This window comes from Podarcis bocagei (genome assembly GCF_964188305.1).
Source record: "Podarcis bocagei genome assembly, chromosome: 4".
Taxonomy (NCBI): Eukaryota; Metazoa; Chordata; class Lepidosauria; order Squamata; family Lacertidae; genus Podarcis; species Podarcis bocagei.
Window position 1 is genome coordinate 29481556 of NC_138128.1, and position 13429 is coordinate 29494984.

The 13429-nt window shown below is 47.8% G+C and overlaps 1 protein-coding gene across 1 annotated transcript in view; it reads right to left on the bottom strand.

The window, feature by feature from the left end:
- Positions 1 to 11743: 11743 nt before the first annotated feature.
- GRK7 (G protein-coupled receptor kinase 7) overlaps positions 11744 to 13429 on the bottom strand; it is a 46315-nt gene continuing 44629 nt past the window's right edge. Inside the window, exon 4 of the mRNA XM_081190347.1 lies at positions 11744 to 13260. Coding sequence (XP_081046473.1) covers positions 12939 to 13260 — 322 coding nt within the window. The 3' untranslated portion in view covers positions 11744 to 12938. The remainder of the gene's footprint in view (positions 13261 to 13429) is intronic.

Consider the following 13429-nt stretch of genomic DNA (forward strand, 5'->3'; position numbering starts at 1 on the left):
GAGGATTTTTGATTCAACAAAATTCAATAAAGAGGAAAAAACAAAATGAGAAAAAAGAGAAGATTTTGGAAATGATAAAGGAAGGAGAGAGGAAATTAAGAACAAAACCAAAGTCTCAGGATATTTTAAGAGAGATCAAGTTATATCAAACACAATATATGGAATTGATGAACCAAGAGATTGAATGGAAGATAAAGCAAATGAAGCAAAAGACTTTTGAATCAGCAAATAAATGTGGTAAACTTTTGGCATGGCAACTGAAGAAAAGGCAGAAACTAAATACAGTTACAAGCCTAGAGGTGGATGGAAAGAACATATCTAAACCCAATGAAATTAGAAATTGCTTTTTAAGTTATTTTAAAAAACTTTACACTCAAGGCCCGCAAAATGAAGAAGATATAGATAAATTCCTTGGAAGATATGGACTACAAAACATCTCTCATCAAAGTAAGATGGATTTGAACCAGAGAATCTCAGAACAAGAGATAGAGGCTGCCATTCAGAATATGCAATTGGGCAAATCTCCGGGACCAGATGGACTGACTTCCAGATACTACAAATCGCTGAAGGAATGGCTGACTCAACCACTAAGAGAAGTTTGTAATGAGATCCTTGAGGGAAAAAGGACACCTGAATCGTGGAAAGAGGCATATATTTCACTCATACCAAAGTCAGAGACTGAAAAGACCCAACTTAAGAACTACCGCCCAATATCACTGCTTAATGTGGATTACAAAATTTTTGCAGACATTTTGGCAAAAAGATTTAAAAGAGTTTTGATGGAGAAGATTCATAGAGACCAAGCAGGCTTTCTCCCTAAGAGACACCTAGCAGATAATGTAAGGAATGTAATAGACATTTTGGAAAAGCTAGAGGTGAATATAAACACTAAAGCAGTATTGATCTTTGTGGATGCGGAGAAAGCCTTCGATAATGTTTCTTGGAGTTTTATGAGGAAGAATCTCCATGGGATGGGGGTAGGCCAGGGTTTTGAGAATGGTATGGCTGCAATATATTCTGAACAAAAAGCTAAACTGATTGTAAATAATGTCGTGACTGAGGAACTTAAGATAGAAAAAGGAACACGACAGGGGTGCCCAATTTCCCCATTACTTTTTATTTCAGTTCTGGAGGTGTTGCTGAACATGATAAGAAATGACCAGCAGGTCAAAGGTGTGCAGGTCGGAGCTAAACAGTATAAGTTAAGAGCGTATGCAGATGACCTAGTATTGACTTTGCAAGAGCCAAACACTAGTACGAAAAAGGTCCTAGAAATAATACAACAATTTGGCCAGGTAGCTGGATTTAAGTTGAATAAGCAAAAAACTAAAGTTTTAGGGAAAAATCTAACAGATATGGAAAAGGAGAAATTTCAAGAGGAAACAGGTTTGACTGTGGTCAAGAAGGTGAAATACCTAGGGGTTTATTTAACATCTAAGAATGTGAATTTGTATAAGGACAACTATGAAAAATGTTGGTCAGAAATTAAAAAAGATCTAGAAATATGGTCAAATTTGAAACTGTCAATGTTAGGCCGAATTGCAGTAATTAAAATGAATGTATTGCCTAGAATGTTGTTTTTGTTTCAGACCTTGCAGATTCTTGACAAGATGGAATGTTTTAAGAGGTGGCACAAAGACATCTCGAAATTTGTCTGGCAGGGCAAAAAGCCCCGAATTAAATTTAAAATATTGACTGACGCTAAAGAAAGAGGGGGTTTTGCCCTGCCGAACCTAAAATTGTATTATGAGGCAGCAGCTTTTTGCTGGCTGAAAGAATGGATGCTCCTCGAGAACACGGACATCTTGGATCTGGAAGGTTTCAATAATGCTTTCGGTTGGCATGCATATCTTTGGTATGATAAAGTTAACAGTGCCTTTAAAAATCACATTGTTAGAAAAGCATTATTTAATGTTTGGATAAGATATAAAGATCTATTGGAAAATAAAACCCCTAGATGGGTGTCACCAGTGGAGGCTAAAGCAGTGAAGAAACTCAATATGGAGGTCGGATGGCCGAAGTATTGGGAAATCTTAGAACAGGATGGAGATAAATTCAAACTACAAAGTCAGGAGAAATTGAAGCATAAAGTAGAAAATTGGTTCCAATATCGTCAAATAATGGAATTTTTTAAACAGGATAGGAAAATCGGTTTCCAGGTGGAAAAATCAAAACTAGAGACCGAATTGTTAGAACCCAATTGTCAGAGCTGCTTCCAGATCCTAGCTCACAGAGGATCACGCTAGCCAGCGGTCATTAAGTAAAAGTCTTTATTGAATTACAGTTTCCATTCTCACGCTGCTGTCTGCAACTCTACGTCTACTAGCTAGATCGGCGTGGCTCCGTCTGAGTCTCCGCCCCGTGCGCACCAACTTAATATCCTAGCCTTGCTCCACCTTTTCCTCCTGACTGTCCTCCTCTGGGTCCCTCTACCCCCCGGGGCTTCTTCCTTCCGGGATTCTTCTGACGCTGACCCGGACCCTTCTGCCTCCTTGCGCCGGGCTTTAGGACCTGGTTCCCTTTCGGGGCTGCTCACTGCGCCGCCTTCCTCTGCATTTGAACTTGGCGCGCGCGCCCAACCTTCCACTTTCCTCTTAACCGTTTCTTCGCTCCCCGATGGAGGTGTGGCCACTCCTGACTCCTGCCCTCCCTCCTGTGGTGAGCTGCCAGCGCTTCCCCCCTGGCTCCTTTCCTCTTCCCTGCTTCCTGGCGGTGACGCTGGTCCCGATTTCCAGCTGCTCCCCCCTGAGTCTCCTCTGGCTCTATCTTCCTGGGGTGCCTCCCTAGACTCCCCCCTTGCCCTGGCCACTGGTGCTCCTTTCTGTGAATCCTCTGATTCACTGGAAAGACTGGGAGATCTCGGGTCGTCGTCATCACTCATCCTTTCCTCTGTCTCCTCCCCTTCGCTCTCTGTTTCCTCCCTTGCCCGTGCCTCTGCACCTAAACCCCTGACATCCATCCCCCCCTCGAAGCCCCCCAGTCCCCCCTCCCCTCCTTCCGGTGCTGGAGCTGGGGGCTGCTGTTGCAAAGGGACGAACGTCGGATATCGGTCGCTTCCCGTGGCAGGCCTCCATCGGAACTCTTCCGGGTCTTCCTCTCTGCTCTCGTTGACGACAGTCACCTCCTCTTCCATCTCTGTGCCGCCGTGCTCGAAACCCGGGTCGTCCCCGAAAATGTCCATGTCCGTCTCTCCCGCACTTCCTCCAGGCGGCGTTGCTCGGCCGGAACAGTCCAGCCACTTCCTGCGGAACTGCTCCTCCGGCCTATCGTCCCACCAATACGAGGGTTCTGAGACAGATCCCGAGGGTGACCCCTCCGGGGAACGGACGTCTCGTGTTGGTTCCTCGTCCGAGTCGAACCCCCTGAACGTGCTGTCCGAAAGCGTGGGCGTGAAAAGCCAGTCGTCGAAAAAGTCTGCTGGCATAGGTCTATGTGGGAAGAGGGCATGAAACTCGTCTTTGAGCAGAGGTTCGTCCAAAGCGTAGCCCGGCACCCAGCTGTTCGCACTGGCCGGGGTGCCCTCCCTGGCGAGAAAGTATTCTACTCCCTCTTCCCCCCATCTGGAGTCCAAAATCTCCGTGACTTCGTTGATGCGCTCCTCCTGTGCCACTCCCGCGTGCCCCGTTCCTTCTCTGAGCGGACTCGGCGCCGTTCCGGGTGCCTGGAACCTGTGCGGTGCCTTGTAGGGAGTGAGCACCGATCTGTGGAACACCGGATGCATTCTGGAACCCTCCGGAAGCGCCAGCCTGAAAGCCACCGGGTTGACCTGCTCTTCGACTTGGTATGGCCCCAGTTGTTTATGCCCTAGTTTCTTCTTGGCCAACGACCTGGCCGGCACTGCGTGGGCTGCTAACCAGACCCAGTCTCCCACGTGGAGCTCTTCGCCAACCCTTCTGTGTTTGTCCGCTTGTACCTTGTATGCGTGTTTAGCCAGCTCCAGGTGGCGCCGCAGCTGATCGTGGACTTCCTGCAGTTCCGACGCGAACGCATCTGCCGACTGCGGCTCCCCTTCTCCCCTGCATTCCAGTCCCGGGAAGGTTCTAGGGTGCCGCCCGTTGTTGGCGAAGAACGGCGTGACGCCCGTGGATACGTGCTTCGTGTTGTTGTAGGCAAACTCTGCAAGCGGCAGGTAATCCACCCACGTCGCAGGCTGTTGGTTTGCATAACATCTCAGGTACTGCTGCATGATGGCATTGGCTCGCTCCGCTTGCCCGTTGGTCTGCGGGTGTCTCGCCGACGCCAGATTGATCTTGACGTTTAGGAAGCCCATCAGCTTCTGCCAGAAGTTCGAGATGAACTGCCGCCCGCGGTCGGACAGAATAGACCGTGGCAGACCGTGAACCTTGAACACGTGGTCTATGAACAGTTTGGCGGTTTGCTCTGCCGTGGCCACCTTAGCACACGGAATGAAATGCGCCATCTTGGAGAACAGGTCCACAACCACCAACACTGCCGTCTTGCCCCTTGAGCTGGGCAGATCCGTGACAAAGTCCAGAGCCACCCTTTCCCAAGGTTCGACCGGAGTTTGCAGCGGCTCCAACAGTCCAGCCGGCGGTTTGTGCACCGGCTTTGCCCTCTGGCAGGTGTCACACCTCGCCACGTAGTCTGCGACCTCCCCTCTCATTCCAGGCCACCAGAAATCCCTGGCTACTAATTCCACCGTCTTCTCCTTGCCAAAGTGCCCGGCCGTGGGTGCGTCGTGCAGCTGCTGTAGCACCTTGGCTCGAAGTTCGTCACCCGGCACGTAGATGGCCCCTTTACGGATGAGCAATCCATCTCGTAGCTGGAAACCGTCGGCCGCTGCCTTGCCCCTTTGCACCTCTGCCATCTTTGCTCGTGCGAAGGAGTCCCCCTGCAACGCTCGCCGCACCGCCTCTAGGTCCACGGTCGCCGCGGCGCACGCCCACACTGTCGGTGCAAAGATGTGCATGGCGGCCGCTGGTGTTGCGTCCTCCAGATACTGTGGCTTGCGGGAGAGAGCGTCTGCCATGATGTTGGTGTCCCCCGGGACATACTCTATGCGGAAGTCGAAGTCCGCAAAGAACTCAGCCCAACGTATCTGCCTCTGGTTCAGGAACTGTGCCGTGCGCCAGTGTTCCAGATTCTTGTGGTCCGTGCAAACCTGCACCGTGTGCTTGGCGCCGATCAGAAAGTGCCTCCACGCCTTGAACGCTGCATGAATGGCCAGCAACTCCCTGTCCCATATGGTGTAGTTCTGCTCGGACTTGCTGAGCTTCCTGGAGTAAAACGCTCCCGGCCGCCACACGCCCTGCGGGTCCTTCTGCAGCAGGACCGCCCCCACTGCTCTGTCCGAAGCGTCTGTCTCCACCCTCATCGGCATGCTGGGGTTGACATGAAGCAACTGCTCTTCCGACGCGAAGAGACGCTTGAGGGCCTGAAAGGACTGCTCCGCCTGCTCTGTCCAGATGAACTTCTTCTTCTTGGAGCTAAGGGTGTCAGTGATGGCCGCCGTCTGCATCGCGAAGCCCTTGATAAACTTGCGATAGAAGTTCGCAAAGCCGACAAACTGTTGGACCTCCTTCCGGTTGCGTGGGCTCTTCCAATCCAACACTGCTCGAACCTTGGCGCTGTCCATGGCGAGCCCCTTGTCAGACAGCTTGTAGCCCAGAAAATCCACCTCCGGCACGTCAAATTGGCACTTCTCCAGCTTGGCGTAGAGCCTGTGTTGCTTTAGCCTGCCCAGCACTTCCTTGACGTGCTTGTCATGTTCTTGCTGCGACTCCGAAAAGATCAGGATGTCATCCAAGAAACAGACGCACGTCTTGTAGAGAAGTCCCGCCAACACGTGATGCATAAATGCTTGAAAAACGTGAGCGCCATTTTGCAGTCCAAAAGGCATAACTCTGTATTCGTAGGTACCCAGTGGCGTGAACATGGCTGTCTTCCACTCATCACCCTCCCGCATGCGAATGAGGTTGTACGCCCCCCGCAGGTCCAACTTGGTGAACACCTTTCCCTTCCGTACCTTCGCCAGGAGGTCGTCGATGCGGGGCATGGGGAAGTCCGACGGCTTGGTCACACTGTTCAAAATCCTGTAATCCACTACGAGTCTTTTTTGGGGCGTGTCTCGCTTCTTAACAAAGAATACAGGACTGCCCCCCGCTGCCTTAGACTCCCGGATGAAACCGCGCTCCAAATTATGATCGATGAAGTCTTTGAGTTCCTGCAGTTCGTCCTCAGACATGGAATACAGCTTCCCTTTAGGCAGCGCCGCCCCCGGCAGCAGGTCAATTTTGCAGTCATATGGTCTGTGAGGGGGTAGCCTGTCCGCCTCCTTCTCGCAGAAAACTTCCAGAAATTCTGCGTACTTGTGGGGAATCGCTTGCAGCGTGCCTAGCAGCAGCTGTGACTCCTCTTCCTCTCCTTCCTGCCTGGGTACGATGCAGTGTTCAGCACAAAAGGAAGAGCCGAAGACCAGCTGCCTCTGGAACCAAGCCATCGTTGGGCTGTGCTTGTCCAGCCAACTCATGCCCAATACAATGGGCGTGTCAGACAGTTGAGTGACGTTGAAGCTGATGACTTCCCTGTGATTCCCAAGTCGCATCACCATTGGTGGCGTCTGCTTCACCACTTGCCCCCCTAGCAGCTCCCTGCCATCCACCGTGACAACCTGCAGGGGCAGTGTGGCCGGCAGCAACTGCACAGCGTGCCTGTCGACAAATTCCTGCCCTATAAAGTCCGCGTTGCTGCCGGAGTCGATGGTGATTGGCACGTCCATGGTGATTCCATTGGGCAGCTGGAGAGATGCTGTGAGCCTCACTACTGGTTTGGGCGGGAGGGGGTTCACTGGCTGTAAAATTTCTGGGGACTGCGTCACTAACACGTCTGGCTGGGCCCCAGTGCCTCTTCCTCCAGCCAGACATCGTCGTTTCCCTGCTGTGGTCCTCCCTGCTGCGTTGCTGCAGTCACCATTGCTGAGGCTGCAGTAAGCTTGTGGGGCCTCTGGGGACACTCTTTCGCCATATGCCCTGGCTGCTCACAGACGTAACACTTCCTGGTCCCTCTAGGAGGCTTCGCCTTCACTGCTGCCGGTGCTAGGGCTCTGGTTGCTGACTGAGCCCTTGCACCTCCAACCTCCATAGGTTCGGCTCCTCCTCCTGGCGGAGGCGTGGATTGCGCCCGCGCTGCTTCTCTGGGAAAGAAGGAGGGGCCCCCGGCTGGTTCGCGCCCTCCACGTCCTTCGTCCTTGCTCCACGGACGTCCTTCCAGCCTCACCCCCACTGCCAGTGCCCTCTGAACGACCTCCTGGGTGGTTCGGGGTCTCTCCCCCCTCGCTATCTCATCTTTAATCGAGTTGTGCAGTCCCTCCCAAAAGAGGTCTCTTACAGGAGCCGAATCTCTGTCCCATTCCAGGGCGCTGACCAAGGCGAAAAAGCGGGCATGATACTGTCTGACGCTGGCCCTCCCTTGTCTCAGCCCATGCACCTCCTTCCGTGCAAGATCAATGTCAATACTTGATAAGAAACACCCATCCATCGCTTTAATAAAGGCATCCGCATTCTGGAGCGCCGGATCGTTATCTCTCCATAAATTGCGCAACCATGCTTTCGCCTCCCCATGCAGATGGGACATGATGAACCCCACTCTCTCCTGTTCATCTCTAAAGTCTTTATGCAACAGTTGCAGTGCGCACAGTACGTCGGCTCTAAAGTTGGGATACTGTTGCAGGTTCCCATCGAAGTGAGAGAGCAGCCCGCCTGTCCGTCTCGCCAACCCAATTCCCTCCTGCCGGGGTGTTTGCTTTGCCAGTACGTCTAACCTGACCTGGAGATCCCTGCAGGCGGCAGCTGCCTCGTCCTCTCTCTTCCTGGATGCAAGAACCTCGGCGTTCAGTTGTGCCACTGCTTTTCTGAGGTCCTCTATCTGCTGCTCAGCCGTCATGTCTCCTGCCGTTCGTGAGCTCGCTAGTGGGCGCTTGTTTCTCTCCCCTCCTCGAGGCTGCAGATGCCCACAATGTGGAGACGGAGCCTACTGTCAGAGCTGCTTCCAGATCCTAGCTCACAGAGGATCACGCTAGCCAGCGGTCATTAAGTAAAAGTCTTTATTGAATTACAGTTTCCATTCTCACGCTGCTGTCTGCAACTCTACGTCTACTAGCTAGATCGGCGTGGCTCCGTCTGAGTCTCCGCCCCGTGCGCACCAACTTAATATCCTAGCCTTGCTCCACCTTTTCCTCCTGACTGTCCTCCTCTGGGTCCCTCTACCCCCCGGGGCTTCTTCCTTCCGGGATTCTTCTGACGCTGACCCGGACCCTTCTGCCTCCTTGCGCCGGGCTTTAGGACCTGGTTCCCTTTCGGGGCTGCTCACTGCGCCGCCTTCCTCTGCATTTGAACTTGGCGCGCGCGCCCAACCTTCCACTTTCCTCTTAACCGTTTCTTCGCTCCCCGATGGAGGTGTGGCCACTCCTGACTCCTGCCCTCCCTCCTGTGGTGAGCTGCCAGCGCTTCCCCCCTGGCTCCTTTCCTCTTCCCTGCTTCCTGGCGGTGACGCTGGTCCCGATTTCCAGCTGCTCCCCCCTGAGTCTCCTCTGGCTCTATCTTCCTGGGGTGCCTCCCTAGACTCCCCCCTTGCCCTGGCCACTGGTGCTCCTTTCTGTGAATCCTCTGATTCACTGGAAAGACTGGGAGATCTCGGGTCGTCGTCATCACTCATCCTTTCCTCTGTCTCCTCCCCTTCGCTCTCTGTTTCCTCCCTTGCCCGTGCCTCTGCACCTAAACCCCTGACACCAATACTAAGAATTTATCTAGAATGTACAACTTGTTGTTGAAATGGAACACACAGGATGAAACAGTTAAATCGGCTATGATTAAGTGGGCTCAGGATGTTGGACATAACATTATGTCAGCTGACTGGGAATGGTTATGGAACACCGGTATTAAATTTACGGCATGTAATGCCTTAAAGGAAAACATTATGAAAATGGTTTACAGGTGGTACATGACCCCAGTCAAACTGGCAAAAATCTATCATTTGCCCGACAATAAATGTTGGAAGGGCTCCCAGTATGTTTCCGAGCACAGTTCAAAGTGCTGGTGCTGACCTTTAAAGCCCTAAACAGCCTCGGTCCTGTATACCTGAAGGGGCATCTCCACCCCCATCATTCAGCCTGGACACTGAGGTCCAGCTCCAAGGGCCTTCTGGCAGTTCCCTCATTGCGAGATGTGAGGTTACCAGGAACCTGGCAGAGGGCCTTCTCGATAGTGGCACCTGCCCTGTGTCATCATATGTCAAGGAAATAAACAACTATCTGAGTTTTAGAAGACATCTGAAGGCAGCCCTGTTTAGGGAAGTTTTTAATGTTTGATGTTTTATCGTGCTTTTAATATCCTGTTGGGAGCCGCCCAGAGTGGCTGGGGTATAAATAATAATTGTTGTTGTTGTTGCAATGAGAGGAGCAACAAGGAACACTATTAGGGTGTAATGTTCTGCACCCCCTCCGCTGAAGGCTTTAGGTGCAAATATGTGTAAAAGAAACCATGTTTCTTAAAGACATGACAGTCTTTGCCGCATCCTGATTCCCAACGGAAACACAATCCCGGAACACCCTGGAATCTTGCTAGATTCGGGGTGATGCACAACCTTTGTTAACACTGCTGTTTCATCACTTGACAAATCCATAAGGTATCATCAGAGTGTTTCCTTCGAAGCTGGTGGCTTCCCCCACCCCAACCCCAGGTCTTGTATAGTTGTTGTTGGCCTTAAAAATAAACACCAAGACATTCCTCCACCCAGGAGTCAGTTTTTTAACATTTGGCAAGACTGCTGCCTTAGTTTACCTCATTGTAGCCATGTTATTTTGCTACAGAGCAGCCTTCCCCAATCTGGTGCCTTCCCGTAGCTGAAGAGTTTTAAATTAACTCCTGTTTTGATAACCTGTAGGAGTTCTTTACTGTCAGTTGATGCTTTAGATGTAAAGAGAGGGCACTAGTTTCACAAACATTGGGAGGGGAATATTTCAAGGAATAATTCCCATTTACTTCTCATAGTCTCTCACCTTTCGTCATTTGTGAAAATTAATTGTGAAAGAAGAAAATTAAGCAATTTTATTTTATTTCATGAAAGGAATAATGGTGGGCTAATGTGAATTAATTATAACCTCTGTTATAATTCAGAGTGGCACTACGGATATGCAAATCCCTGTCATTTTGTTATCCAACAAACTAAAAATTGAAGTAGTTCAAAAGTATTACAGGGGAAATTGTTTCACTGGAATTTGTACTTTTGTAATGGCATTGTTCTGATGCGAGAAAGAAACTTTAAATGAAGACAATCTTCGTTAATTTATGTTGTCCAGTTTAGTTCATCAGAATCTACTAACACGAAGACCGCATTAGAAAAAAAGAACATTGGTTTAATTCTAATTTGAATGTTCATCTTCTTCCAGCGGATATTTGCTTATGCCTGTATGCTGGAAAGAGAGTTGTTTAGAAAATTTAATTTACTCGAGTCCTTCTGGTTTGACATGAATCTGCATACTGTCTAACTCAAACATCTAATTCTCAGTCCATAATAAAAAAATTGTGGATTACCACAAAAGCTGCTTGCTTTAAAGTGCACTGGTAAGATGAGCTTGTTTTCTTAGATGCAGCTACTCATAAACATGCTCAGCTGGGATTTCATCACCACAATAATCCCCAAAGAGTGATTTCATTTGTTCACTAACTTTGATGCAGCACGGGAGACTCAGGACTTTCAGCTCCATTTTTATATGTAAATAACTCTTTTTGTATGCATTAAATAAGCTTAACCAATAATTTCAGTTCACCAGAATTAGTTTAGAATCCTGATCTTAAATCTGATTTCCTACAACAGCAACTAACGTTTCGGACGTACTGTCTGCTTCTCCAGGAACACAGTCAAATGATGCATTTTTGCTGTTCAGTCCATCCACGAACCTGCAAGGATTTCCAGTAACTGGGTGGGTTCTCCCACTGCTTTCCACATTTCACCAAACTCCACTTTCAGCTCTGGGCTCCCCTGTATCTTCTAAGTTAGTATTTTTTTTTTAAAAAAAAAATCAGATCTGGAACCTGAATCCCTTTTCTGAGTCCTGACAATTTTGCAAAAAACAAGCATAGCCGCTCACACACAGGGACGGCACACCCTGTTTTTCTGCTTGATGTGAAATGGCCAGTGCTACCCTGCCGCTGCCTCCGCCAGGGAAGCAGCGCTAGCATTGGTGCTGATTTCCAGCAAGATCTTGCTGAAATCTCATGTGTTCCGTGGAATCTCATGAGATTTCAGCAAGATCTTGCAAGATCTTGTTGGAAATTCCACCACTTGAGGCAACAGCTTCACCCTGCCTCATGGGAGATGGTTCTGAGATTAATTTAAGATTACCATTGAACTGAAAATAGAACATTGCAGTATACAGGGCAAAACACAGAATTTGTCATATCTTAATAAGCAGGTCTCTTGTGGTTTTAACTTAGGCCTGAATTCTGGTTCTGTACCCTTGTAATTCTAGCAGCCACAAATGGGAGGATGTCTGAAATAAGTCTGGGCTAATTTTTTAATTTTTTTAATGTTTTCCCTTTAGTTAAAGGAATGCACACAAACAAAAGATCTTTTTGGCTCAGGCTTCTGCCTGTTTTCCTCGAGTCACTTCATCTGAAGTAGGGCTTTTTCTCACTTTCAAGTATCAGTATTATTGAGGATAAAGATGTGCAGATTGCGAAACAAAAAAGCTGAAATAGTAGGGAATAAACAGAGGAGACACAGCTCTTTGTAGATTAACTCAGTTTTATACAAAACTTTGGATCACAACAATATCTAATTAAAGTTTTACTGGATGAAATTCAGAATGCGATCAGAATTGGAGTCAGAACTGGATGAATGGCAGCCACATAGATAAACTGATTGGGAGGCAGGCTTAGGTTCAAGATTGTAAATGGCATGATTTTAAAAATTATATTTATCAGTGAGTAATTTGGTGCCATCTGTTTTGAGATTTTCTCCAATCATAAACCTCCCCAAGTGTTCAATTGCATGCTCACTTTTAAGTTTATACAGTTCGACAGGGCCACAGAAATAATTTCATCTGAGAATTTAGGGTGGGACATAACTTGCATAAATGAACTTCTGCTGTTGAAGAACCCCCAATAACTAGATATTTTTATCTAAGATTTGCCTGCCTAAATTAACCAGCTTCAGAACACCCTGACACACAAAAAAGAAATGTCAAAATGAGAGATTTACAAAGATTTGTAAAAGAACCAGATGTAGTACTGTACACATTTAAGCTAGACATGTTATGTACATTAGTTTCCAACATTAAAAGCACTTGTAAAAACAATTAACCATTTCTTTTAATCCCATTGCTTGCTGAATAAACATTCCTATTGCATTTATATTATTCTCTCTTTAAAGACCAGTTACATACTGGTGTGATTCATTTTGTAGTTTAATTTAAACTACAGCTTTCATCAGAGTGAAAAGATACTATCAGGAAATCTGATAGGAAGTTGCAATCAGTAGCAAAAATATGTTGACTATTGTTTTAATACTTAATAAACGGAGAAGCATAGCCTATATACATTTTTATTGAGTTTCCTACTTAACTGCAATCAGTTTAGACCCACTGTGTCACTCCAGTGATAAGTCTTTTTCATAAAGAACATGGATGTATTACTACTGAAACCTAACAAAGCAGAAGCAGTCTCAAGGGAGGAAAATATATATCCAAATGATTTTGTGTATTTTATCCAGAAATCACCATGAGTTGTTAAGCCATCATGCTATTTTAAAATAATTCTCATTCTTCATTGAAAATTTCCAATAAAATACCAAAATGGAAGAGAACAGTTTATTCGGCTTGCCTTTATGACGACAATGAGTTCTTGCTACACACCTTAGAGTCTTTGAAATAATGGAAGGTTCAATGGTGCATTCCCACCCTTATATTTCTGGTGCAATATTTATAACAACAAACAAACTCCAGATTTCGAGTCAGCAACTAATCTGTGGGGATTGTTCAGGTCTTCAAACAGGCCTGTTTGAATGACTTCTTCCTGCCAAGGTATTGGGATAGCACCTGTTGCAAATTTCTTGAAGAATTTCTTGTCTTTGTCATCAAACTCTATCCCCCGCACTTCAGAGAAGTCGGCAATGTCTGCAACATCTTTGGCATAGACAACGCTGGGATCTGGCACAAAGGGGGGATCTATAAGGCCTGCCTCCAGCCTGTGGAAGTTTATTGATTTGAAGAAAGCATGCTTCCTGGGATCATCATCATTACTCCTGCAATAAGACAAGAGAATTTCAAGGTTAAACTCAAACATGCACAGATCTTAGGTATATTCAACTGCAAAATCAGAGAGAAGTGGTCAAAAATAAATTAGTTTGATGTATTCTTAGCTCAAGGTACAAAAGGCTTTTTCTACTTCACGGACCAAGTTTTAATCAGGCT